The sequence below is a fragment of the Myotis myotis genome, unplaced genomic scaffold, assembly GCF_014108235.1.
Source record: "Myotis myotis isolate mMyoMyo1 unplaced genomic scaffold, mMyoMyo1.p scaffold_m19_p_10, whole genome shotgun sequence".
NCBI lineage: Eukaryota > Metazoa > Chordata > Mammalia > Chiroptera > Vespertilionidae > Myotis > Myotis myotis.
Window position 1 is genome coordinate 41,132,868 of NW_023416314.1, and position 25,785 is coordinate 41,158,652.

The following is a 25,785-nucleotide window of genomic DNA, read 5'->3' on the forward strand; positions in this document are numbered from 1 at the left end:
ATGGCATTTATAATAAATTAAATAGAAGTAGAAAATCACAATATATATCATTCATGTATAACCTCTATAATGTTTATCTGTAAGAATATACTTATAAACAGATTTCTAAACTGTAAGAATATACATCAAACTATTAAAGATTAGTGCATATACTTCCACTTCTTTCTTTATACATTTTATATATTTCTATAAGTTATTTTTCTTTTATTTGGTTACAATAACTATCGTTCCAGTACTTTTCATAAACAAAATATTCCTTATTTTAGGGGAGGTAAATGTCAAATGTATGTTAACCCTGTTCAAAATGATATACATGGCTATCAAAATAATTTTGCAAGATTGAATCAGAAGAGCTCCAATTTTTAAGGTCTAAAGAATTAAAAAAGCACGCCGAAACCGGTTTGGCTCAGTGGATAGAGCATCGGCCTGCGGACTGAAAGGTCCCAGGTTCGATTCCGGTCAAGGGCATGTACCTGGGTTGCGGGCACATCCCCAGTAGGAGATGTGCAGGAGGCGGCTGATCGATGTTTCTCTCCCATCGATGTTTCTAACTCTCTATCTCTCTCCCTTCCTCTCTGTAAAAAATCAATAAAATATATTAAAAAAAAAAAAAAAAAAAAAAAAAAAAAAAAAAAAAGAATTAAAAAAGCAAAAACATGATTTAACTTTTTGGTGCTCATCTGCTATAATACTTATACACAACATTCGCCAAGCTTCATAAATTTTCATAGAATGAATAAATTTTAAGCTCAGAATCTTTTCAAAATGGGAATAGGGCCCTGGTTAGTTTGGGTCAGTGGATAGAGCATCCACCTACAGACTGAAGGGTCCCAGGTTCTATTCCCAGCGAAGGGTGCATGCCCTGGTTGTGGGGTCGATCCCCAGTAGGGAGAATGCAGGAGGTAGCCGGTCAATGATTCTATCCCATCATTGATGTTTCTGTCTTTCTCTCCCTCTCCCTTCCTCTCTGAAATTAATTTAAAAATATATTTAAAAAAAAAAAGGGAATAGGGAGCTCTACCAGAAACAACCCAAACCAGAATTCAGTTTACCTCTCTCCATTTTCTGGATAATCAGATGGTGAAGCTAGATCTTCTGAATCATGATTAACAGGAGAGAAGAGATTGCTATTGTTAAGGTTTTTCAAAACCAACTTCTTAATGCTTTTCCTATAAAGAGAGACCAAAAGGTAAAAAAGATAAAAACCTCAGGCACACAGTTCCCTCACAGACAGTATCTTAAAAACAGGAGTTGAAAAAGGCACTCATATTCAATTCTTATATATTTTAAAAACTAGAGGCCCAGTGAATGAAATTCATGCACTGGGAGGGAGGAGGGTGTCCCTCAGCCCAGCCTGCATCCTCTCCAATCTGGGACCCCGCAGGGGAAACCCCTCTCACAATCCAGGACTGCTGGCTCCCAACTGCTCGCCTGCCTGCCTGATTGCCCCTAACTGCTTCTGTCTGCCAGCCTGATCACCCCCTAACTACTCCCCTGCCAGCCTGATTGCCCCGAACTGCCCTACCCTGTCGGCCTGATCGACCACAACCGCCCTCCCCTGCCGGCCATCTATGAGGGCAGGGCAGTCAATTAGCGTATCCCCTCCTTATTGGCTGTGGGTGCTGCCATCTTTGCGATGGCATGAGGGTCAATTAGCAAATTCCCACTTGATTAGATAGGATGACCTAACAAGTTCATTAAACTCACCAATTCTTCCTATAAATACATGACGAAAAAATAAGGTCCCAAATATATTCCACTCTGGTATCTGGAAGAATAAACCTGACCACATTCAAAATAAAGTGAAAATTCTCCTGGAAAATATTTTTCATGATTCTCTGAACCACTGAGAACTTTATCCAAACACTTAGCCAACTCATCACACTATGTATTATATTTCAATTATTTCTCTACATGTCTTCTCTCTTTTTAAACATTTTCCTTCTTTTCTTTTGGCAGTAAGGATGTATGACTATCTCTTCCTATAGAACTCAGCATGTTGCCCTGAAAAAGTAGGTAAATAGATACTTCTTGACTACATGAGAAAGACTTTAAAAATAAGATGACAAGAGTCAGGCCAGTGTGGCTCAGTGGTTGAGCATTGACCCATGCACTAAGAGGTCCCTGGTTTGATTCCCAGGTAGGTCACATGCCCAGGTTCTGGGCTCGATTCCTGGTGGGGGCTGTGCAGGAGGCACACAATCCATGTTTCTCTCATCAATGCTACTCTCTCTCTCCCTCTCTCCCTCTCTCTCTCTCTCTCTCTCAAAAAAAAAAAAAAAAAAAAGATGATGCCCGGCTGGCGTGGCTCCGTGGTTGAACATTGACCTGTGAACCAGGAAGTCACCGTTCGATTCCTGTCAGGACACATACCTGGGTTGCGGGCTCGATCCCTAGTAGGATGATGCAGGAGGCAGACAATCCATAATTCTCTCTCATCATTGGTGTTTCCATCTCTTTCTCCCTCTCCCACCCTCTCTAAAATCAATAAAAAAATATTTTTTAAAAAATGACAAAAAACCCTGATATCCAAAGATGCAAATGGCCCTAGCCAGTTTGGCCTGTGGACCGAAGGGTCCCGGGTTCAATTCTGGTCAAGGGCACGTACCTTGGTTGCAGAATCCCCCCCCCAGCCTGGGCCCTGGTAAGGGCGCATGTAGAAGGCAACCAATCGATGCGTTTCTTTCATTCTTTCACATCAATACTTCTATTTTTACCTCTCTCCCCCACTCTCTCTAAGAAATCAAAGGAAAAATATCCTCAGGTGAGGATTGAAAAAAAAAAAAAAAGGATTCAAAGATGCAAATGATCACAAATACCTAAAAAGTTCAGGTTTGTATATAGCAGGTTTACTTAAGGACAAGAACCTCCACAGTATACAAGCTTCAAGTAGAAAAACCAATAGAAGAGATCTTAACACTCACTTACACTCACGGGATTAACTAATGTGCTTCATTCCTTTAAAAAAAAACACACACCAAAAAAACACTAAACAACTATAGGTAACAGACCACTCGTATATGACAGCCAACAAGTTATAAAAAAATTACTGAACCAGCCAACTTGGGGGACAGTGGCACAGGGATGTGGCCGGTACTTAGGGTTGTTTTTCTGCTGGGGACTTTTCTGATTCCAAGGGGAAGGCTAAGAGGCTGACAGGACATTTTAAAGACTTGTGGGATTACGGAGACAGAAACTGGAGTCCAGAGCTACCAAAAGTGTGGAAGTACCAGAGAATGCCACTCATTTTGTGTTGGGACTTGGAAAGTATCTACCTCTATAGTTAAAAGAAAACTAAAAGAGCCCTGGCCAGGTAGCTCAGTTGGTTAAAGTGCCATCCTGTTATGGCAGGGCTGCTGGTGAAGACACATACAAGGGTCAACCAATGAATGTATAAATAAGTGGAACAACAAATCAATGTCTCTCTGAAAGCAATTCTTAAAAAACTAAAAGTAAATAGCACATGAGTCTGGTCACAAGTTCAACTGACTCATTTCAATAAGCAACTTTCATTAAAACAAAATCTTTTCTGAAGGTCAGTATCATCATACTTGAACTCCAATTATTGCCACACAGTTTTAAAAATACAAGTGACATAAAATAAAATTTTTAGAAGATTATTAAATCTGGCCTGTGTGGCTCAGGTGATTAGAGCACTGGCCCACGCAAAGGAGTCATGGGTTTGATTCCAGGTCAAGGGCACACATCGGGGCTGCAGGTTCAATCCCTACCCACGTTGGGGTGCGTGGGAAGGCAACCCATCAATGTCTCCCTCTCACATCGATGTTTTTCTCTTTCTCTCCGTTCCATTCTCTCTAAACATCAATGGAAAAAATATCCTCAGGTGAGGATTAACAAAAAAGACACACAACAAGCCCTGGCTGGTGTGGCTCAGTTGACTGAATCCTACAGAAAGTAAGTTATCAAACATTATCAGGGTCCTTGGAAAAGAATAGAAGACAACCTGAAAGGGCACCTGCTTACCAAAGATGGGACAATTTGATCATTAAAAAACAGTAACTGCCATGGACTGGAACATAGTCACAGAAGAGGAAAGAGAAGAGGGATTGATAAAATGTTTCACGTGAAAAACATACAACTAGAAGACAAAGAACATAAAACAGTGTCAGGCAAAAGTGAAGAGGACTGGCATCAGAAATATCAAGTCAGACAGGTACAGAGAACAGACATAAGTCAAAGAACAGAAGTGTGTAGCAAACCTCAAAGAAACTGGTGAAAGTACCCTGAGAGATGGTTGGACTGGTGAATCCAAGCTCTTTTCAACAACTTTGTATCAAAACATCTTAGCAGTGCTGGGGACATAAACATGAATAATACGCAGTCTCTGCCTTTAAAATAAACTAATGCTATTCTAAGAAATGTATAAAAATTGAATTTTCCATCTTTTCGGAAGCAGCAGCCCACCTTATTTTTAAGGAAAGGAAAGAATGGTAATTTTTAAACTTATCATTCATAGACAAAGAACTGCAAGAGATGAATTCCCACTTTTGCTCCACAGCAAAAAAAAGAACCCCTTTTCTTTCTGATTAGAAAAGTACTTGCTGCTTTAAAAGCCTTTGTCTGTGTCTAACTATAATCTCAAAAATAAACAACCCAGAAATAAAATGCCCTGAAGTTACAGTTTCATATGTTAACTATTAAGAGTTTAGTATGTATTTTTCTTTAGGGTTTTTCCATGCATACATCAATCTCTAGGGCATAATTGCTCTAATATATAATTTAAATGTAATTTTCTATGTTTACCAACAACTCTTCTATATACTTTCCTGTATGTTTTTCTGTGTGGTTATTTTACTATTGGTTCAATAGCTCTATGTGTGGGAATCAAAATTATATATATTCTTAATCAGTTTGGCTAATTTGTATTGTAAGAAAAAAGTGTCTTCTGCTTAAAATAAAATTATGTAAGCACTAACATCTAAAAAATAAAACAAAAAAACGTGTATATAAAACTAAGAGCATATTAATTAAAATATTTTACTTATTTCTTTTTCTTTTTTTAAAAAAATATATTTTATTGATTTTTTTACAGAGAGGAAGGGAGAGGGATAGAGAGTCAGAAACATCAATGAGAGGGAAGCATCAATCAGCCGCCTCCTGCACACCCCCCACTGGGGACGCGCCCGCAACCAAGGCACACGCCCCTGACCGGAATCGAACCTGGGACTCCCCAGTTCCCAGGCCGACACTCTATCCAGTGAGCCAAACCAGCCAGGGCAATTAAAATATTTTAATGTTAACTATGCTATCCTTGAAAAGTGGTGAGGCCATTTTTATTCTCTAATGTTCTATAATTTTCAAATAAAAAATAACTGTATAATAATCCAATTAATAAATAATAATAACTGTTTCACATACAACTGTAAACCCCTTTTTGTCCCACGCTATATTTTACACTTAATTTATGTTAACAAAAATAAACTCACTTGGGCATGAATGCTCCATTGGCTAAGGATGGTTCATCATCATCCAGTCCATCAAAGAGCTGTGACTTGGCTGTGCCTGTTGTTTGTAAAGCCTTTGGTCGGACTCTGGTGGCAGGGCGAGGTGTCAGTTTATAATGAGTGGGTGTAGTGAGAGCCTTCTGGGCAGCTGGATTTGTTGGTTTCAATCTCTGAAAAACAAAAGCATCAAGAAAAGAAAGTTCTAGATTAACATGTTACACACCAGCCTGTTTTGTCTTCCAGACGGAAAGTATAGTGTCAGTCACCAGTGACTGACTGGGCGCTTAACATGTTAACTCAAATATATGATTTTGGCCTTAAAAATCAGATCAGAATGGAAATCTTATCTCTACCATTAACGTGCTAGATACCTCTTGAAGTCTTGGCTTCCAGAAAACAAGAATTCCAGGTAAGTCTTATGTACTCCAAGATACACAAGAACCAATGCTCAAAACATAGCTATAGTATGATTTAACAAGGAAAACTATCCACTTGCAAATGGTCTTTTACATGGGGACCATAATGTCACTTTAAAAAACCACTTACACAAATAGTTTGTACTTTCATAACTGAAGCTTGTCTTCATTATGCCCTTTCCCTTGACTAAAATTTTGTTGGATCTAAATGTAAGCTGGAATGATATAGCCCATGTTGGCTACTTTAGTGGTAGCTATCCTAAATCAACCTAAATTAAATTTCAATAGTTCCTCACCCAAGGATATGTTTTTTTTATTGATTTGAGACAGACATCAATTGGTTGCCTCTCATATTCCCCAACCACTGGAAATTGAACCCACAATCTGGGTATGTGCCCTAACCAGAAATCAAACCTGACACCTTTTGGTGTACGAATGACACTCCAACCAACTGAGCCACACTGGCCAGGACCAGCAGTTTAGTCCAAAACAAAGATGGTAATATTTAATATATTTATCTTAAGAAAATGTATTTAAAAAAAAAGAATTTTTAAATAAAACTAAAAATCGTATGCTTTAAGGAAACAGACACAGCTATGAGTTAATGTTCAACTTCTATGCAATCCAAATCACTCTTAAAAAACAGACAGATACAGTGGGGCCTTGACTTACGAGTTCAATTCGTTCGGAGACCGAGCTCGTTAAGGAGCTCGTTAACTCAAATTACTCTATCAACTCAATGCACAAAATCAGCCGAGAGACAGTTGGTATCTCAAAAAACTTGTTAGTCGGGACACTCGTAAGTCAAGACCCTACTGTATTAGCTTGCATTTATACATCATTTAGCAAACATTGATAATACCATGAATCAAACATTAAGTACTGGGAATAAAAATAAAATTACTTTCCCTGATTTTTGAGGAAATTACAAGTTAGTGGAGGAGACACACAACTAAATTTAAGTCTCCACAATTGATTTTGATGGCACCTTTATTATGTTTCTATAGTATCTTCAGGATGTTATATGTTTGTTTTCTTTAAAAGTGTACACTGGATACAGTATACACCAACTGAAATAATGGAAACATATAAAACACATCACAATTTCCGTTTCTCTTCACAATGTAGACTGTACACTTCAGTAACACTGTACCTTCTAGGATCATTGTGATCTTTTACAATTCTGTGCCTTTTCTTGGAATGTCTTGACCTAGATCTACCAACTTCTACACAAATACAGAGTTAAATGTTACCTCTTCTGAAAAGCTTTACAAAATTCACTCAAAAATCTATGCTCTGTTATATTTTAATTTCTATTAAGATAAAAAGTAACAACATAGAAGTCACCACTTTAACGCAAACCATTAGGTGGTTTTATATTTATAAGGTGTACAATAATTACTGCTCCCTAACTCCAGAACATTTCCCTCACTTCACAAAGAAACTCTGTACCTCCCAATTCTTCTCCTTATCCCACAGCAAACATGAATTTACTTTCTGTCTCTATAGATTTGCCTAGACATTTTACATAAATGGAATCATTAGGCCTTGTGTGTTGCATTGCATCTTTCAACTAGTATGTTTTCAAGGTTCATCCATATTATAGTACTTACAGTATCAGTACTTTATTTCTTTTTATGACTGAATGATATTCCACTGGATAGTTATACAACATTTTGTTTTTCCATTCATCAGCTGATATTCATCAGCTCTATTATTACATACACTGAGTGGCCAGATTATTATGACCACCTGACATTTGTAGGCAAATTAGCTATAATTTCACGCTGAAGTTGCTAGAAGGCTAGACCATTATAAATAGGAGGGCAGGTTGTTTACCACAAACAGAAGTTATTTTTTTTCTGAGGATATGGGTAAACAACACGATTTAACAGAAATATATAGTATACACCAAATGAAATAATGAAAACATAATAATCTGGTCACTTTGAACGTGGGATATATATACACTGAGTGGCCAGATTATTATGGCCATCTGACGTTTGTAAGCAAATTAGCCATACACTGCATCGTATGGGGTATGGAAGCCGAAGGCCTGTTCGAACACCTTTGCTTTCTGCAGTTACCAAGATAAAACGTCTCCAATTCGCACAGGAATACAAGGATTGGACAGTCGAGCATTGGAAAAAAGTCATGTGGTCCGATGAATCACGTTTCCAGTTGCATCACGCAGATGGCAGAGTGAGAATTTGGCGGAAACAGCATGAAAGCATGCACCCCACATGCATGAGTACAACCCATCAAGCTGGTGGGGGGAGTGTTATGGTTTGGGGCATATTTACCTGGCATGATTTGGGCCCTTTAATTCGTGTGGAACAACGTCTGAATAGCACAACATACCTAAGTATCGTTGCCGATCAAGTTCATCCTAACATGTTGATGGCGTAGCCCAATGGAGATGGCTTCTTCCAACAAGACAATGCACCATGCCACGGTGCTCGTATTGTGGAGTGGTCTCAAGAACATGAGGGAGACTTTACCTTGCTTAGGTGGCCCCCACAATCACCAGATCTCAATCCAATTGAGCATTTGTGGGACGAAGTTAAAAGAGCCATCAGGCAGCTGGTTCCACAACCATCAGATCTCACAGAACTGGACAGTGTTATTCATCAGGCATGGTATCAGATTCCTCGCATCACCTTTCAACATCTCGTGGAGTCAATGCCAAGAAGAATCACCGCAGTACTGAGGGCAAAAGGTGGCCCAACGAAGTACTGATAGGGTGGTCATAATAATCTGGCCACTCACATATATATCCCATGTTCAAAAGCTGTTAAACCGCATTGTTTACCCATATCTTCAGAAAAAAATCACTTCTACTGTCGTGGTAAACAACCTGCTTCCCTATTTATAATGGTCAGGTCCTCTAGCAACTTCAGCGTGAAATGATAACTAATTTGCCTACAAACATTAGGTGGTCATAATAATCTGGCCACTCAGTGTATACTACTGTACTGAACTATAGTAAATTTAAACACAGGTCTGATCCTCCTGTAACAAGTTCTCAGATAACAAGTTCTGAGAGAATAAGATCTTGTTTATTTCATTTTGTATCCTCAAAATGAAAGGGACTACCAGCATATATATAGACATCTAAATTATGCCTGCATGAATATCATGTAATGTTCATCTAATCATAACTAACATTTACACAGCACCTTAATAAGCACTTCAAATTCATATTTTGTTTCTCATTATATTTAGTTTCAGAGCTAATTTAAGAACAAGCACAAGCTGAAGGATGAATGACTAAATAATTGCTATATACTGAACAACTTACTATAAACCACGTTTGCATTATTTTATTAAATTCTCAACACTGAACAGTATTACTATTCCCATTTTATAGATGAGAAAACAGATTCAGGGAGGCAAAAAGACATATCCAATGTTTCACACACTCTAAGTAGTAAACAGACCAAAGACTATGCACCCTATGTTCACTGCAGTGCTATTTACAATAGCCAAGATTTGGAAGCAGCCCAACTGCCCGTCAGTAGATGAGTGGATAAAAACGCTGTGGCACATTTATACAATATTACTTAGCCGTAAAATAAGAAAAAATCTTACACCTTTTGTGACAGCATGGATGAAACTGGAGAGTATTATGCTAAATAAAATAAGCCAGTCAGAGAAAGAAAAATACCATATGATCTTATGTATGTGGAATCTAATGAACAAAACAAACAAATAAAATAGAAACAGACTCATAGATACAGAAAACAGACTGACAGCTGTGAGAGGGGAAGGGGTTGAGGGGCTGAGTGAACAAGGTAAAGCGATTAAGTAAGAAACAATAACAACTCATCAACACAGGCAATGGTACTGTGATTGCCAGAGGATAAGGGGAGTGGGGTGAGGTAGAAGAGGGAAAAGGGAGTATAGTGGTGATGGAGATTTGACTTTGGGTGGTGAACACACAATACAATAAACCAGTGGTTCTCAACCTTCCTAATGCTGCAACCCTTTAATACAGTTCCTCATGTTGTGGTGAACCCCAACCATAAAATTATTTTCGCTGCTACTTCATAACTGTAATTTTGCTACTGTTATGAATCATAATGTAAATATCTGATATGCAGGATGAATTTTAATTGTTATAAATTGAACATAATTAAAGCATAGTGATTAATCACAAAAACAATCTGTAATTATATATGTGTTTTCCAATGGTCTTAGGCTACCCCTGTGAAAGGGTTGTTTGACCCCCAAAGGGGTCGCGACCCACAGGTTGAGAACCGCTGCAATAAACTGATTCTGTATTACAGAACTGTACACCCAAAACCTATATAAATTTTATTAAACAATTATGACCCCAATAAATTCAATAAAAAACACCAATAAAAAAACAGACCCATTTTATAGATGAGAAATAATTTTGTTTTTTTTAATCCTCACTCGAGGATATTTTTTCCGTTGATTTCTAGAGAGTGGGAGAAGAAAGAGAAGGGAAGAGTGGGGGAACGGGAGGGAGGGAGGGAGACAGAGACACATTGATTGGTTGCCTCCAGCACGACTTTGACCAGGAATCACACCCACGACCCTTCGGTTCTAACCACTGAGAAACCCGTCCAGTGCAAAAGACTATGCTTTTAATCACACACCAGTGAGCAAAATATAATGTCTTTGCTACTAGAGCACAAAAGATTAAGACAGCCCATCAGTAGATGAATGGATTAGAAAACTGTGGTACATCTACACGATGGAATACTATGCTGCTCTAAAAAGGAAGGAACTCTTACCATTTGCAACGTCATGGATGGACCTGGAGAGCATTATGCTAAGTGAAATAAGCCAGTCAATGAAGGAAAAATACCACATGATCTCACTCATTCATGGATAATAGAGACCATTATAAACTTTTGAACAATAATAGATACAGAGGCAGAGCTGCCTCAAACAGATTGTCAAACTGCAGCAGGAAGGCCGGGGAGGGTTGCGGGGCAGGAGGTAGGGGGGTAAGAGATCAACTAAAGGACTTGTATGCATGCATAGAAGCATAACCAATGGACATAAGACACTGGGGGATAGGGGAGGCTAGGGGACTGTCTAGGGCGGGGGGATAAAATGGACACATATGTAATACCCTTTGTAATACTTTATGCAATAAATTAAAAAAAAAAAAGATTAAGACAAAGCTATGTAGAAATCAGGAGAAAAGATTTTGATTTGCCACTATGAGCATTATGATTTTAGAAAAATTAACCTCTGGGAGCCGAGCCTTAGTTTGCTCAACTATAAAATATTTGCCTTACTTCAGGGCTGTTAAAACATCACAACCCTTACTTCCATTCCAGCGCTCATTTTACTGTCTTGCAGCAAAAATAATTTATCCCTTGGCCTAGTAAAAAGTGTAAATAAATGTGCCTTAAAAATTAATTGCATCTACCTTTGCACAGGCTTTATACATAAGAAATGACATTCTGCATATTTAGTTTATCCTTTCGGAGAATAAATTCTACAGAAACACCCTTAAATTTACCTCTTCTTTCTTCTTAGGGTCTGACATGGGATTCCTGAAGAGAGGAGAGTCTCCAAAAGGTGAGTATGTTAGACTGTTGATGTGCTGTTGGAGAACAGCCTGCTGGGCAGCAGAGGCATTTGGATCTGTCAACGCTTTTTACAAAAGAAAAGAAAAAGCAAGATGTCAGTCCAAAGATCCAGGGCATTTTTAGCAAGAGAACTCAAAACTCTTCTTTAAGAGTTGGTCTTCAAAATGTTCAGACTCACTCAATGATATTATTGGTGGTGAGTAGAGGAGCAAACTGTGAAGAAACCAACCATCAAATAAACGAATGGGTCAAAAATATAAAGCGGCATTTTATAAAAAACAACATATATAAAACTTTTCATAGGTGCTCATTGCTACTAATAATCAAAGAAATGTAACTTAGAACAACCTTGAAATATTTTTATACCTACCTCATTATCTATCACTGGCACAGTTATATAAAAAGTTAGCCTTTGACATTAAAAATGTTACAAATTGGTTTAGTCTGTCTAAAAGAAACAGTATGACAGTATATATAGCAAGTACTATTTTTACATTTTCCATCCTAATAATTTAAAACATGGAAATTTAACACAAGGATTTAATTAACCAAGAAACAAAATAAAGGAAAATGCAAATGTTCACTGAACATTATATAATAGCCAAGACTTGGAAACAATCTATGTCCAACATTAAGTTAATAGTTATAAAATAAGTATCTTTGATTTAATTTAATAAGTAAAAATTCCAGAATTAAAAATATTATGTATACTAAGAATATAAAAGGAGGAGGTAGCAAACAAAAAATAAAATGGCTATTAAGGTGTCCTTACAGGTTTATTATTTACATTTAATATTCATATTACTTGAAGTAAAAATTGAAAGGAAAAAAGATCACCCAATTAATCTAATTTTCTTTCAAAGTGTAAGAACAAACATGTCATCACTTACAGAAAATTTAGGGAACAGACAAGGAACAATGATCTACAATTGAACACAGTAAAAAAACAAAATACAAAAAGTCCCATACTGTCTGCATTTTACTTTGATGAAGAAATCGCTTTGCAACATAAATATTTCCAAAAAGACTGATAAAAAAGTATAAATATTTTTCTCCTTTGTAAGTGTTAAAAATAAGGCCAAAGTTAAAATGTAATAAGACAATACACATTAAAGAAGTGTCATAAACAAAACATGCTGAAATTTTTAATACAATAGGGAGAAAACACACAACAGCAGTAGCAATAACAAGAAACCCAGAACAGATAGTTAAAACTAAATTTATGACAAATTTAATCAAATTAAGCTATCTTAGAATCAAATGTATTCATTAAATACTAAAGCACTATAGGTTGGTATTTAAAGAGTGCAAATTTGCTCAGGATTGTGAAACCCAAAGGAGATGTCAATTTAAAGAACATAATAGTACACCATCTGTATTCAGAAAGTTCTTAAACCCATTTTAAGACTACAGGTAAGAAAAAAATGTAGAAAAGTATATTTTGGTGCACAGTGCCACAGTCTCAGCTTAGTGTTATTCTGTGGACTATTCAAGGAGACAAAAGAAAGCTTTAATATTTTTTAAGGACTGTAATATTCACTGGTTAGTTTGTTACTTCAGAGCCAATCACCCATTAGAAAAAGTTGACTTGCACCAGCTGATCCCATCATTTTACTCAAAATAATAAAAACTTCCTTTAACAAATTTATACATGATTAGAAAAATGTGAGAGAATGTTTTTATTTTTATGTTTAAGTATGAAAATTTCTGTTAACTGTATTAATTAAAAATACAGAAGAGCCGCCACATTAGCAAAAATAAGAGAATAAGGAAGCATAAGCACTAGTTAAGCTATGCTCTTGGTGTTATATTCAATTCTGATCATAATCATTTGAAAACATATCAAAAAACTACATCATGACCAAATGATTAAAGGGATAAAGTTTAAAAAGTCTTCTGAGAAAAGAATCTATAATAATAAAAGCATAATATGCTAATTAGACCAGTCGTCTTTCCAGAAGACCTTCCAGACCAAGCCAGCGCTGCAGGGGCGGAAGCAGAGGTGGGGGCGGAGGCAGAGGTGGCTGCAGCTGCTTGAGGGGGCCGAGCCCCGTGCACGAATTTCATGCAATGGCCTCTAGTAAACTGATAATATTTTATCTGGAAGACAATGAAGTTCTGCAGAGAAACTGCAGCAGACTGATTTTGCTTAGCTATAGGAGGAAATAAAAGCACACCGCTGGGTAGAAATACTATTGAAGGCAGGTTTTGGTTCCTAAACAATCTGACCAAAACAATGGGCTAAACTGACCTGTAAGAAAGGCACCTTAACTGAGGTTTTTAAGGTAAGTAGGCGACTCCCCCACAATAAGGGTAGACACTCACATAAACTCTAAAGCACCTTCCAACTCAGATTTTATGATGCAGAGATGTGAATTCTAGAAGTCAAGACAACTACTTTTAAATGGGCAGTAACATTAACATATGCAACTCTAATATTAAAATTTTGGGTAGACATTTTTTAATTGCCTTTAAAAAAAGATGGGATACAGAGAACAGACTGATAGTTGCCAAAGGGGAGAGAGGTTAGGGGTCTGGGTGAAAAAGGTCAAAGGATTGAGAAATACATAAGGTAGTTTACAAAACAGTCATAGGAATATAAAATACAGCATAGGGAATATAGTCTATAATATTGAATAACTATGTATGATGCCAGGAAGTTACTAGATTATCAGGGGATTGGGGTCAAGGAATACTTTGTAAAAAAATATAATTGTCTAACCACTATGCTATACACAGGAAACTAATACAAAATAATAATGAATGTAAACTGTAATTGGAAAAAGAACATTTTAAAAGACAGGATTATTAAAAACCATTCAGAAAGCTATCCAAGTAAAAATGGCAGGTTATGATATTTATGCTACCACCTTCTATTGAAAATAATGAAAATAAGGAAAAGAAAATAAAAATATAATTTTTAAGGATAAAGCTGATTTGAATGTTCACACAGATATCAATCAGAATTCTAATTCACCCCTTTCCTTCCAATGACCTAAATAAAACCTATGGATAAAAAAATTGAAATATATCTATATGACCCATAATTATGAAAAATTAAGAAAGTAGTAAATGATGAGATAAAAAAATATAATATATACGAAAGAACACCACCAACCTCCACCTTATGCCTGAATGCTCAACAGATAGGCCAAAATATCAGAGTGTGTGCCTCTGATGAAACCAAGTTAACACATGGAAAGAACAAGAGCAACCAGTCTGAGTGCTTACCTCATCCCAGAGTTGACATTTAGAGGACCCTTGGATAATAACTGGTTCCTGGACTTGTTACCTTAAAGTGAAACCTACTGGTAAACAAGCTCTACCCATACACACAAGTAGCCAGTGAGCCTTTCATTATTTTATTCTTTTTTTAAAAATATATTTTTACTGATTTCAGAGAGGAAGAGGGGGAGAGAGTTAGAAACATCCATGATGAACGAGAATCATTGATCAGCTGCCTCCTGCAACTCCCCCACTGGGGATCAAGCCCACAACCCGGGCATGTGCCCTTGACTGGAATCGAACCTGGAACCTTTCAGTTTACAGGCCGATGCTCTATCCACTGAGCCAAACCGGCTATGGCTATTATTTTATTCTTAAATATAAGTGGAAAAAGTCACAATGCATTAAAGAGTAAGACCAAAACAAAACAAAAATGATCCTGAGGAATTAAGGAACAGGAGAACCTGTGCAAACATTAGAATCAGGCTTTAGCATTAAAAAAAATTTTAATGCCTATTAACAAATTCAGAGTTCCAAGAAAAAACTGTATCTAAGAACCAGATGATTTAAAAAAAAAAAAAAACTTTCAAGGAACAAGAAAGAATTTTCACATGTTAAAAATAAAAACACAGCTGTAGCCGGTTTGGCTCAGTGGATAGAGCGTCGGCCTGCGGACTGAAGGGTCCCAGGTTCGATTCTGGTCAAGGGCATGTACCTGGGTTGCGGGCACATCCCCAGTGGGGGGCGTGCAGGAGGCAGCTGATTGATGTTTCTCTCTCATTGATGATTCTAACTCTCTATCCCTCTCCCTTTCTCTCTGTAAAAAATCAATAAAATATATTTAAAAAAATAAATAAATAAATAAATAAAAACACAGACCAGCCGGCATGGCTAAGTGTTTGAGTATCAACCTATGAACCAGAAGGTCGTCACAGGCTCGATCCCCAGTAGGTGGTGTGCAGGAGGCAGGCGATCAATGATTCTCTCTTGTCACTGATGTTTCTATCTCTCTCTCCCTCTCCCTTCTTCTCTGAAATCAATAAAATATATTTTAAAAGTACATTTAAAAAAGGAAAACAGCCCTGGACAGGTGGCTCAGTTGGTTGGAGCATCACCCCGTACACCAAAAGGTTGCGGGTTCAGATTCCTGGTGAGGATACATACCTAGGTTGCAGGGGGGTTTGTACAGGGCAACTGGTCAACTGGTCGACATATGTTTGTCTGTTTCTTTCTTTCTTTCTCTCTCTCAAAACCAAAACACACACACAATAAAAACATATCCTTGGGTGAGAATGAAAAAAGTAATGAAATACATAAAAAATAAAAGTATGAAAAGCTGATGATTTAGAAGACAATGAAAAATCTCCTAGAAAAAAACCCCACACACAACAAAACCAAGAATTATGATAGAAAAGATCAAAGCAGATCCCTGAAATATCAGGACAAAGGGCAATCCTAAATGCTTGTGGGAGTGGAGGAACAAGTCTCAAAAATCAGAAAGGCATTAGACTCCTCATCAGTAATGATTAATGCAAGAAAGAATACACCAAAAGTTCTGAGAGCAAATTACTTTTCACACCAAAAGTCCATAACATTAAAGTGTGAGAAACAAATAAAGGTATTTTTAAACCTGCAAGTAGTCAGTTTACCTTTCATATATATTTTACTTGAAAATATATTCCAGAAAGCTCAGGAAATAAAGAGGAAAACCCTATACCCAGGACACTGCAGTGCCCACTAAGTAGAAGGGAATATGCCGGAGCAATACTGAAGGCCTAGGAAGTAATCAGAGTTCATACTGCTGTAGAGGACACAGGGATCAAAGAATAAAGTATTCTGGGATAAAAACAATTCTGAGGCCATCCTTAAGAATTTGGACTAGTTTGGGAAGGCAATAAGGGCTGGTAATGCAAAGGGGGGGAAAGGATCAGAAATCTCAGGAAAAGCTAGACGGGAAAGGAGTCCTTGGCTGGGTAGCAATGTTTTCATAGTTATAATAAATGTGTTCATTTGCAACTTTTATGCCTTACCCAAAGAAGGGAAGACAGTAATAATTTAAAACAGAACATATTATCAATTTCATTAATATAAAAATATAAAGATGGGGGGGAAAAAGAGAAAAAAGTTACGAAAGTACGGGCAATAATATTCTTATTTGACCAAGGGGAGTCAAGAAATACTATCCTCCATTTTTACAGAAGTTAAAAAAATATAATCTGCAAGGGCTTCTCAAAATGTGGTACATGGGTTATGATAGTACTGGAGATTAATTTAAACGTCTATCTATCTATCTACCTATCTATCTCTATTTATGATAGGTGGTATCAATTTTTCCTTTCTGGTAAAACATAATTGCCTTTAAAAAGATATTTAAGTTAAAAACTTAATTTTAAATTAGGAACATTAATAAAGGTGGCAGGCAGGTACCGCAAAAACTGTGAAGGGGTACTCAAATAAAGTATGATAAACACTTCAATATATAAAACTAAACAGGGAATTTAGTAAACATTATATTGGGAGAAATACATAAAGAACACAGGTGATAAATGAGCTAAATTTTCATCTATCATTAACAATTTATATTTACTTACACTTAAAGCAAAACAGCAGTATAAGCACATCATTCAGAAATATGAACTTAATTATATACCAGATAATTTAAAGCTATAACAAAAGTGGTTTCTTTGGGTAAGTAGGTCTGAGAACGGGGAAGGAAGAAAGACCATGATCTACTACAAGTACTTCTGCGCTACATAATTATTCAATGACATGTACGCCTGTACTGCTTTGCTCAGGATGAACAGAGGTAAAGTGGGAAATCAGGTCAGCAAGTTAAGTATTAGCAAGAAATAAACTAAGAAAAGCCTTCTAAAGTGACTGAAACTTACCTACTGGAGCCTGGGGGGCTCCAAAGCCCAAAGTGGCTGTCGAGGTATTAAATCCAGGGGCCCCAAAGGCTCCTGTACCAAGAGGCCCTCCGATCTTAGGTTGGTTGTTCCCAAACAAAGATGCCTGTCCAGCACCAAGAGCTATGGAGACAAGAGGAAAGAAAAATGCGCCACAGAAGATCCTTTGAATGTTGTACCAGAGGCCAGTTACTTAAAAATATAATACATTTGGAAAATTTATAATTTGTTGACCATTCATTTCAACAAAAGACCCAATATAGTAAAGGCTAACTATATGCCATGCACTGTGCTGAGTACATTATAAATGTCATAAGCAAAATATTTAACCTCTCTGTATTGTTTCCTCAACTATAAGAAGATAACACATAACTTAGATATTTATCCTAAGATTTAAAGTAAATACATATTAAGCAAGTAGATGGTAGATATTAACACTCTTCAAATAATAACTAGTATCATCTCATTTAATCTGTATAAGCATGGAAGTAGGAGCTATTAACTTTAGGCTTTTATAAAAAAACTAAATGAATAAAGATTTAATTTAAATGCCATGTGATAAGATTACTGAAGAGAATCAAGTTTCAGTATGAATCAGATCAGATGGAATAAGAACTTATTTTCGTCCTAGCCGGCTTTGCTCAGAATAGAGCGTTGGCCCATGGACTGAAGGTTCATGGGTTGGATTTTGGTCAAGGGCATGTGGTTGCAGTCTTGATCCCTGGGCACATGTGGAAGGCAACCAACTGATGTGCCTCTGTCTTTCCCCTTCCCTTCCACTCTTAAAAAAAATCAATGGAAAAATATCCTTGGGTAAGGATTAACAACAACAACAAAAAACTTATTTTCACCAGAGGGAAACCAACTGCAGAAACGTGTAATATTTTAAAGCCAAATAATTCTTAACTTATGGATCTTGTCAGAAATGGTTTTTAAAGTATGAATTAGGGAGAATTCACTTATTTAGAATAAGTTACTCGCATATATTATTTAAAAGATTTCCATCTCCTCCTCCTCCTCAAGAAGTTATTGGCAATTTGGAAGATCTAAAGTTCCTTCTAAGCTGGGTGGGGAACGTACAGCCCACTAAATCATTTAATCAGACCCTGCCAAGACATTAGGAGTAAGTTAATTGGTTGCCTCCTGCAAGCCCTACACTTGGGATTGAGCCTACAACCCGAGCATGTGCCCTGACTGGGAATTGAACTGTGACCTTCTGGTTCATAGGTCAATGCTGAACCACTGAGCCACGCTGGCTGGGCCATCAACACATCTTGACAGAGATATGGAAAATCACTAAAATCATTTCAAAGATATAACAATTGGAAGTTAAAAATATCAAATGGGAAATGCTTTGAAATCATAACCAAAAAAAGAATAGAAAGTTTATACTCAGAAAATTCACACTATAAAATAGTGAGGGTGACTACTAAATGGACAAAATATTCCATAACTGTCCAATCTCATTAATAATAATAAGAAAACAATGTAGCAATGGGATTATTTCACCTTAAAAATCCTATTCTGGAACAGGGACTAAATCCTAAACCATTAGAATTTGGTGAAAATTCCAAGAAAAACTAAAATTATGTTACTCTCTCAAAGGACATAGTTATTGGCCAAATTTCAGGGTTCTTTATTCTTCTAGATAGCAAACACATCTTTACTCCCAAATAAAAACTTAGATGAAATCCACAAACACATAAAATGGATAAAAATGTCTGTTCTGAATGGGTATGTATTTCCCTTACCTTTGCAGCAGCCATGAATAAAGAACCAACAAACATTCTAAAAACCACTATATTTCAATAACCCACAAAAGTATAAAAAGATATTGAGAGGTTCAGGTGACCTAGAAAGGGACTGTCACAAAATGGCCTACATACTGTTTAAATTTATCAAGGGAATGATGTATTTTATCTAGCTCTGTCCTATAGTATGCACAAGTAGCTCTTTTAAGCTTAATGAAAGGACTTACCAGGGACATTCTTGAGCATGAGAATGTCAATTTATAAAATGTTCTGTATTTATGATTAGGTAGAGAAGTCATAAGGAAGATATATGGGGGCATCATGGTAATAGAGATCTCAAAAACTCCACAAAAAAGTGAAAATAATTATATTCCTTTTGAGATCTTCTAATAAATTTTAGAATTAGCATGGGGTAGATTTTTCTGTGTATATCTTAGTATAACTATTGACTTTATTAGCTGTACACTTAAACTTATTATTTCATAGGAAACTTTAAGTACTAAAACTTCTTAACATTACTACTAAGGAATTACCAAGAAAATGGCATGCCATTGATAACGTTGATAGTTAATGTCAATGAAGAAACTGATATGCCCATGATTTAATGAGAGTTCCTTCATAGAAGCACATGGAGGGAAGGGGACTTTAATCACATACCAAATAATATATTTTCTATTGATTGATCACTTAAATCTAAGGGCACATCAAATCTTTATATATATATGTATATATATATATATATATATATATATATATATATATATATATTTTTTTTTTTTTTTTCCTAGTCAACTATGCATGAAGTAGGCAAAGGCCTATGTTACAGGGAAATTTACTTCTTTTGAGGTATGAGTTTGAATCTCCATCACTGAAAACAAGAAGCTGCACAGGAATACCAATTTACCTAATGCCCCCCAAAAACTCAGCCCAAAGCTATAGTGTTATTCTACTTATGATACCATGAAATGCAGAGTTCATGAATGTGGAAGTTTATATATAGTAGTCTCCAGACACATTCCTCTCAAAGCTAAAAATCTGCTTTAGCAGATGTAATCAATCATCAAAGGATTCCAATAGCATGTGCTTGGTCTTATAATTCTCATTTCCCTGTATGATCTGCTGCTAAGGTTGGGGTTTAAAATTCTTTATTAATTCTATTTACCTTTTAGTTTATGGGAACAAGGCATGAATGAGGAATATATAACAGTATAAAAATGCAGTTCATTGTCTGTGAGGCAGAACTCTTTAAGAAAAACAAAATATATTCAAACTAATAAAAAGGCTGAGATATTATGTTATGGTGGAATAGAAGACAATAGCATCACAAAAGAGGTGATAGAACAGTTTATAATCTTGGTCTAAGAGGGAAGGCATTGCTAATCATAACCTGCAAGACCAAAAAGCCAAAGAGGAGAGAATGACAATTCTGACCACGTAAAAATAAGACTTGTATAAGATAACATGAACAAGGTAAAATAAAGACTTGGTGGAAGTATCTATAAGACATTAGAGCAGCATCTTACCTAGGCCTTAGACTTATGGTTACTATCCTGTCTAGTGTCAAAATTACCCTGGGGGAAAAACTCTTAATCTGACCACACCAAAGCTAATTTTTCCTCCGGGATTAAAAGAAAAATATTTATGTCAGACAATATATTCTTCTTAAGTTTAGGAGTCACATTGTACAAAAAATTTTTTAGTTCTACATGTGGTAGAATTTAGGTAAGTTTAAAAGCTCAAATGAAACTGTCATACAACCAAACAGAATATCCACAAAATATAAAGCACTCTCAGAAATTAAGAAACAATGATCACATATTATGGAATAGGGAATTCGAAGATTAAAATGGCCAGTAAACATACATAAGGATATCCTTCACTGCTAATCAGTGAAGTGCAAATTACAATATACCAATTTTCACTATCATGCATGTTAAGATGAAAAAGCCCAACAATATGGAATAGGTATAAGAAATAAGCACTTTTATATAATGTGAACAAAAAAGCAAACTGGCATTCTTTTCAGAAGGCAAATTGTTAGCAATACTGACCAAAATGTAAAAAATCTGTGTTTTTTCTGACAGAATTTCAATTCTAAGAATCAATCCTATATAATACGAACACACAAAATTATATCACAAAGATCTTTATTAATGCACTGCTAATAATATCAAATAACTCAAATGTCCATCGAAAAAGGAAAAGTTAAATAAATTACAGCGTGTATATGTATGTGTATATACTATATATGCGTGAGCACACACACTAAAATGCTTAAGTTATATTTAAAGAATGAGTTAGCCCTAGCTGGTCTGGCTCAATAGATAGAGCATCAGGCAGCCTGTGGACTGAAGGGTTCCAATGCCCGGGTTGCAGTCCAGCAGGGGGCGTGTAGGAGGCAGCTGATAAATGATTCTCTCTCATCACTGATGTTTCTTTCTCTCTCTCCCTCTCCTTTCCTTTCTGAAATCAATAAAAAATATATATATATTTTAAATAAGTTAGAGCTATATATATATGAAACAAAAGAAAAAACACATGCCAAAAATGTCATGGAAAATGAAAACAAGAAACACAGAATACTATATAAGGCACTTGCTTTCAGTTTGAAACATTCTGACTGCAGCATATAATGTGAATACACTGAGACCCTGAACACTCATACGCTACATAACCAAAACAAGTTAAATAAAACAATACTGAACCTTGCTTTATGTAGTAATTTTATTAAAATTCCAGTTCATTTAAAAAAATACTAGTTGTACCCAGCTGGTGTTGCTCATCAACCTATGAATGAGGAGGTCATGGACTGATTCCCAGCCAGGCAAGTGCCTGGTTTGCAGGCTCGATTCCCAGTAGAGGGTATTCAGGAGGCAGCTGATTGATGATTCTCTCTCATCATCGATGTTTCTATCTCTCTCTCCCATCTCCCTTCCTCTCTGAAATCAATAAAGTTTTTTTTTTTAAATGCTAGTTGCAGCCACATTAATACCATATTCAACTAATTGTATTTCATCATTTGGCTTAAAAAGCACTCATGTAGAATATAGTTTCCATTAAAAAATACAACAACAAAAGCCTATATATGTGTATATATATTTAAACATATGTTTGAAAAATGTATTTAAAGGGGTCTGACAAGATACATGACAAACTTTCAATAGCTATACTTCACAACTGAAATATGTGGACTTTTCATGATACTACTATATTGTTGAAAAATATTTTACAAGCACTTATATCTTTTATTTAAAAAAAACAATAGTTTGTAGAGTATAAAATATTCTATTAAAAAGGATGACAAACAATCAGCGCATAGAAGCAAAGACAGCAAATAACTGGTCAGTGGAAGCAAAGACCAATGGAAATAAATGGTATAGAAGTAAATGACCATACCCATGGTCAGATAAACTGGGAAAGAAGGCATAACTATATGCTTAAACAACCTTGTTGAACTGTACATGCTAGAACACTTATTCATTTTATGATTACCACCACTTCTCCATTGTTTAAAGCAGCTAGGCAGGTAGAAGGGTCAATGTCTTCAAAGACACTGAAAAAAAAAATTATCAACAGCAGGAGGTGCGACATCGCAGTTCTGTATCAAGGTGAAAAAAATTGAAAAGTATGCACAGACTCTGCAAAAAGTCAGAATATTTGGGTAATAAAGCTTACTCGATATATAGCTCAAGGTCTCAAATCCTGGTCACAAAGATAACACAGGGGAACCCAAAGTTAAAAATGTCACCATATTAACAAGTCTTGCATTACACACTGAAAACCCCAGAGAGACCAAGACTGTCAGAGGACAAACATTTTATAGAAAGGGAGCATTAAGAAAAATGTGGCAATGTTTTAAAACCTGGCAAAGCATAACTGGATTCATGTTTTATAAAGCCATTTGTGAAAATGAAAATTTAGACCTCTAATTTCCAGGCATATATCAAATACAAGTCTTAAATTCCAGCAATCAGAAAGCCAAAATTATTACTTCCTAAATCTCATTGTACAATTCCTTACCTGTTCCAAATCCTGTACCAAGCCCAGTTCCCAGAGTCCCGGGTCCTGTTTTACTTCCAAAAATACTGTTCCCAGTGGTATTTGTGCCAAAACCTAGAAAGACAAAAGAATGAGTGGACTGTACTTTAAATACAACTCTCACTTTCCTGCACAAGGGGCTTTAATGCAAAGCAGTCTGACCCTAAGTTTTACATCCTTTCAGTTAGATATCCTAATGGTAGGCTAATTTATTAATACTACAAGTCTTCCTATTAATACATTTCAACCTTGAAATACCAATTCAATATAGGATAATATCCAATTTTTAAAAGCAAAGTGATTGTGCTTGAGCTTGGGAAACATTACCGTTGTACGGCTCAAAGTCTCCAACCTATGTCTCATGATAAATTATTAGAAGAAAAATTCATTCCCTTGCCCTGACTGGTTTGGCTCAGTAGATAGAGCGTTGGCCTGCGGACTGAAGGGTCCCGGGTTCGATTCCAGTCAGGGGCATGTACCTTGGTTGTGGGCACATCCCCCATGGGATGTGTGCAGGAGGCAGCTGATCGATGTTTCTCTCTCATTGATGTTTCTAGCTCTCTATACCACTCCCTTCCTCTCTGTAAAAAAATCAATAAAAATATACATTAAAAAAAAATTCATTCCCTCAAACTTTCACTAAAAAATAAGATAGTCAACAAATAAAGACACTTCACTGAATCTAAAGTTTCTTGCTAAGGGGAAAATTACCTACAAAAATCTCTTAAGCGCCCTAGCCAGTTTGGCTCATTGGATAGAGTGTTGGCCTGCGGACTAAAGGGTCCCAGGTTCGATTCCGGCCAAGGACACATGCCTGGGTTGCGTAGGGGGGGCGTGCAGGAGGCAGCCAATCAATGATTCTCATCATTGATGTTTCTATCTCTCTATCCCTCTCCCTTCCTCTCTGAAATCAACAAAAATAGGTTTAAAAAAATAAAATAAAAATCTCTAAAGCAACTTTTGTTTTGAACAAATGGACATTACATGGATAATAATAAGTGGCTGATCACACATGAGAAGCTTTAATGGTGTCATATTCAATCAGCTCATAGGAGCACTCAAGTATTCAGCTAGCTGATATTAAAAAGAACCATTCATAAACTTTTCTTGAATTAAATTGTTTCAAAGAGATAATGGAGAGTTGAACAAACCATCCTCCTTCACTATGACCCATCATTTAGAAAACTCCTGATGCCCCTGTAAATTCCACAGATCTCCCCACAAACACACATACATCACATTACTGCTATTATTTCTCTTTTGTTCAGATGTGTCCACACTGTTTCTGCACTCTTTTTGGAGCTACGTACCAACAAAAAAACCTAACAAACATATCATTAATCTCTTTCATAAGAGGAAAACAATAATCAATCATTGGCCAGCAAACCTTGTTGGTAAAATACTTGAAAGTCTTTTTTAAAGATATCATGGAGAGGAACAAATACAAAAGATTTATAGAATAAACAGAGTATCTTGGAATATATGACAGTATCACCTACTAAGATTATACATTGTCAGGTCAATAGTTGGATTATTATCTCAATAAAAAAGATTAAGAAAAAAGTTGAAGAATTTAAACAATTTGAGAACATATTTCTAAAGTCATGTAAAAATCCAAGCAGTAATTTGATTTCATCTTAATACATTTAATTCATACATTTATTAAATCTTTTCAATTGTGCTAATTAATAGCTTTGCTACAAAAATGGAGTACTGCCTACTCAAGCACAATCAATTCTTTTAGAAAAAAAGAATGGCTTGGCTGGCATGGCTCAGTGGTTTTATGTATACCTACGAACCAGGAGGTCACAGTTCGATTCCAGGTCAGAGCACATGCCCAGGTTGAGGGCTCAATCCCCAGTAGGGGGCATGCAGGAGGCAGCCAACCTTGCAAAATGTCAAAATATTTGGATAATAAATCATCACTGATATTTTTATCACCCTCTCCCTTCCTTTCTGAAATCAATAAAACTATATTTAAGAAAAAAAATGTACTTGGAGATATTCTTTTTGAGTTAAAATTTAACCAGAAAGTATCAACCATCCCCATAAACAGCAGAAAACAAAATATTTGTGAACTACCTCAAACCCACAGGAGGGAAATAAGTCCCAACTTACACTGTTTATACCACACATTTCCTCAGATTCTTACTGACAAAAGTTTATCACCTCTGTCATTTCAAAACAATTTTTAAAATTAAGAACAATTAATGATCAATTAATTTACAACAAAGGAATCAAGAATATACGAATGGGAAAGGATAGTCTCTTTAATGAATGATATTGGGAAAACTGGACAGCCACATGCTAAAGAATCAAAATGGACCACTATCTTACATCATACACAAAATGGATTAAAAAGACTTAAAACATAAGACCTGAAACCAACTAATTCCTATAAGAAAGCATAT

At 36.2% G+C, this 25,785-nt stretch overlaps 1 protein-coding gene across 10 annotated transcripts in view; it reads right to left on the minus strand.

The window, feature by feature from the left end:
* The window catches only part of NUP98 (nucleoporin 98 and 96 precursor), a 102,031-nt gene that overhangs the window by 39,373 nt on the left and 36,873 nt on the right, over positions 1 to 25,785 (minus strand). For 6 of the 10 annotated variants that reach the window (XM_036325146.1, XM_036325145.1, XM_036325153.1 and 3 more), the window contains 5 exons: positions 23,357 to 23,449; positions 17,568 to 17,708; positions 11,385 to 11,518; positions 5,448 to 5,635; positions 1,053 to 1,169 (listed from right to left, as the gene is read on the minus strand). In XM_036325146.1, the coding sequence (XP_036181039.1) occupies positions 1,053 to 1,169; positions 5,448 to 5,635; positions 11,385 to 11,518; positions 17,568 to 17,708; positions 23,357 to 23,449 (673 nt within the window). The remainder of the gene's footprint in view (positions 1 to 1,052; positions 1,170 to 5,447; positions 5,636 to 11,384; positions 11,519 to 17,567; positions 17,709 to 23,356; positions 23,450 to 25,785) is intronic. The other 4 variants (XM_036325150.1, XM_036325149.1, XM_036325148.1 and 1 more) reach the window with 2 other exon arrangements.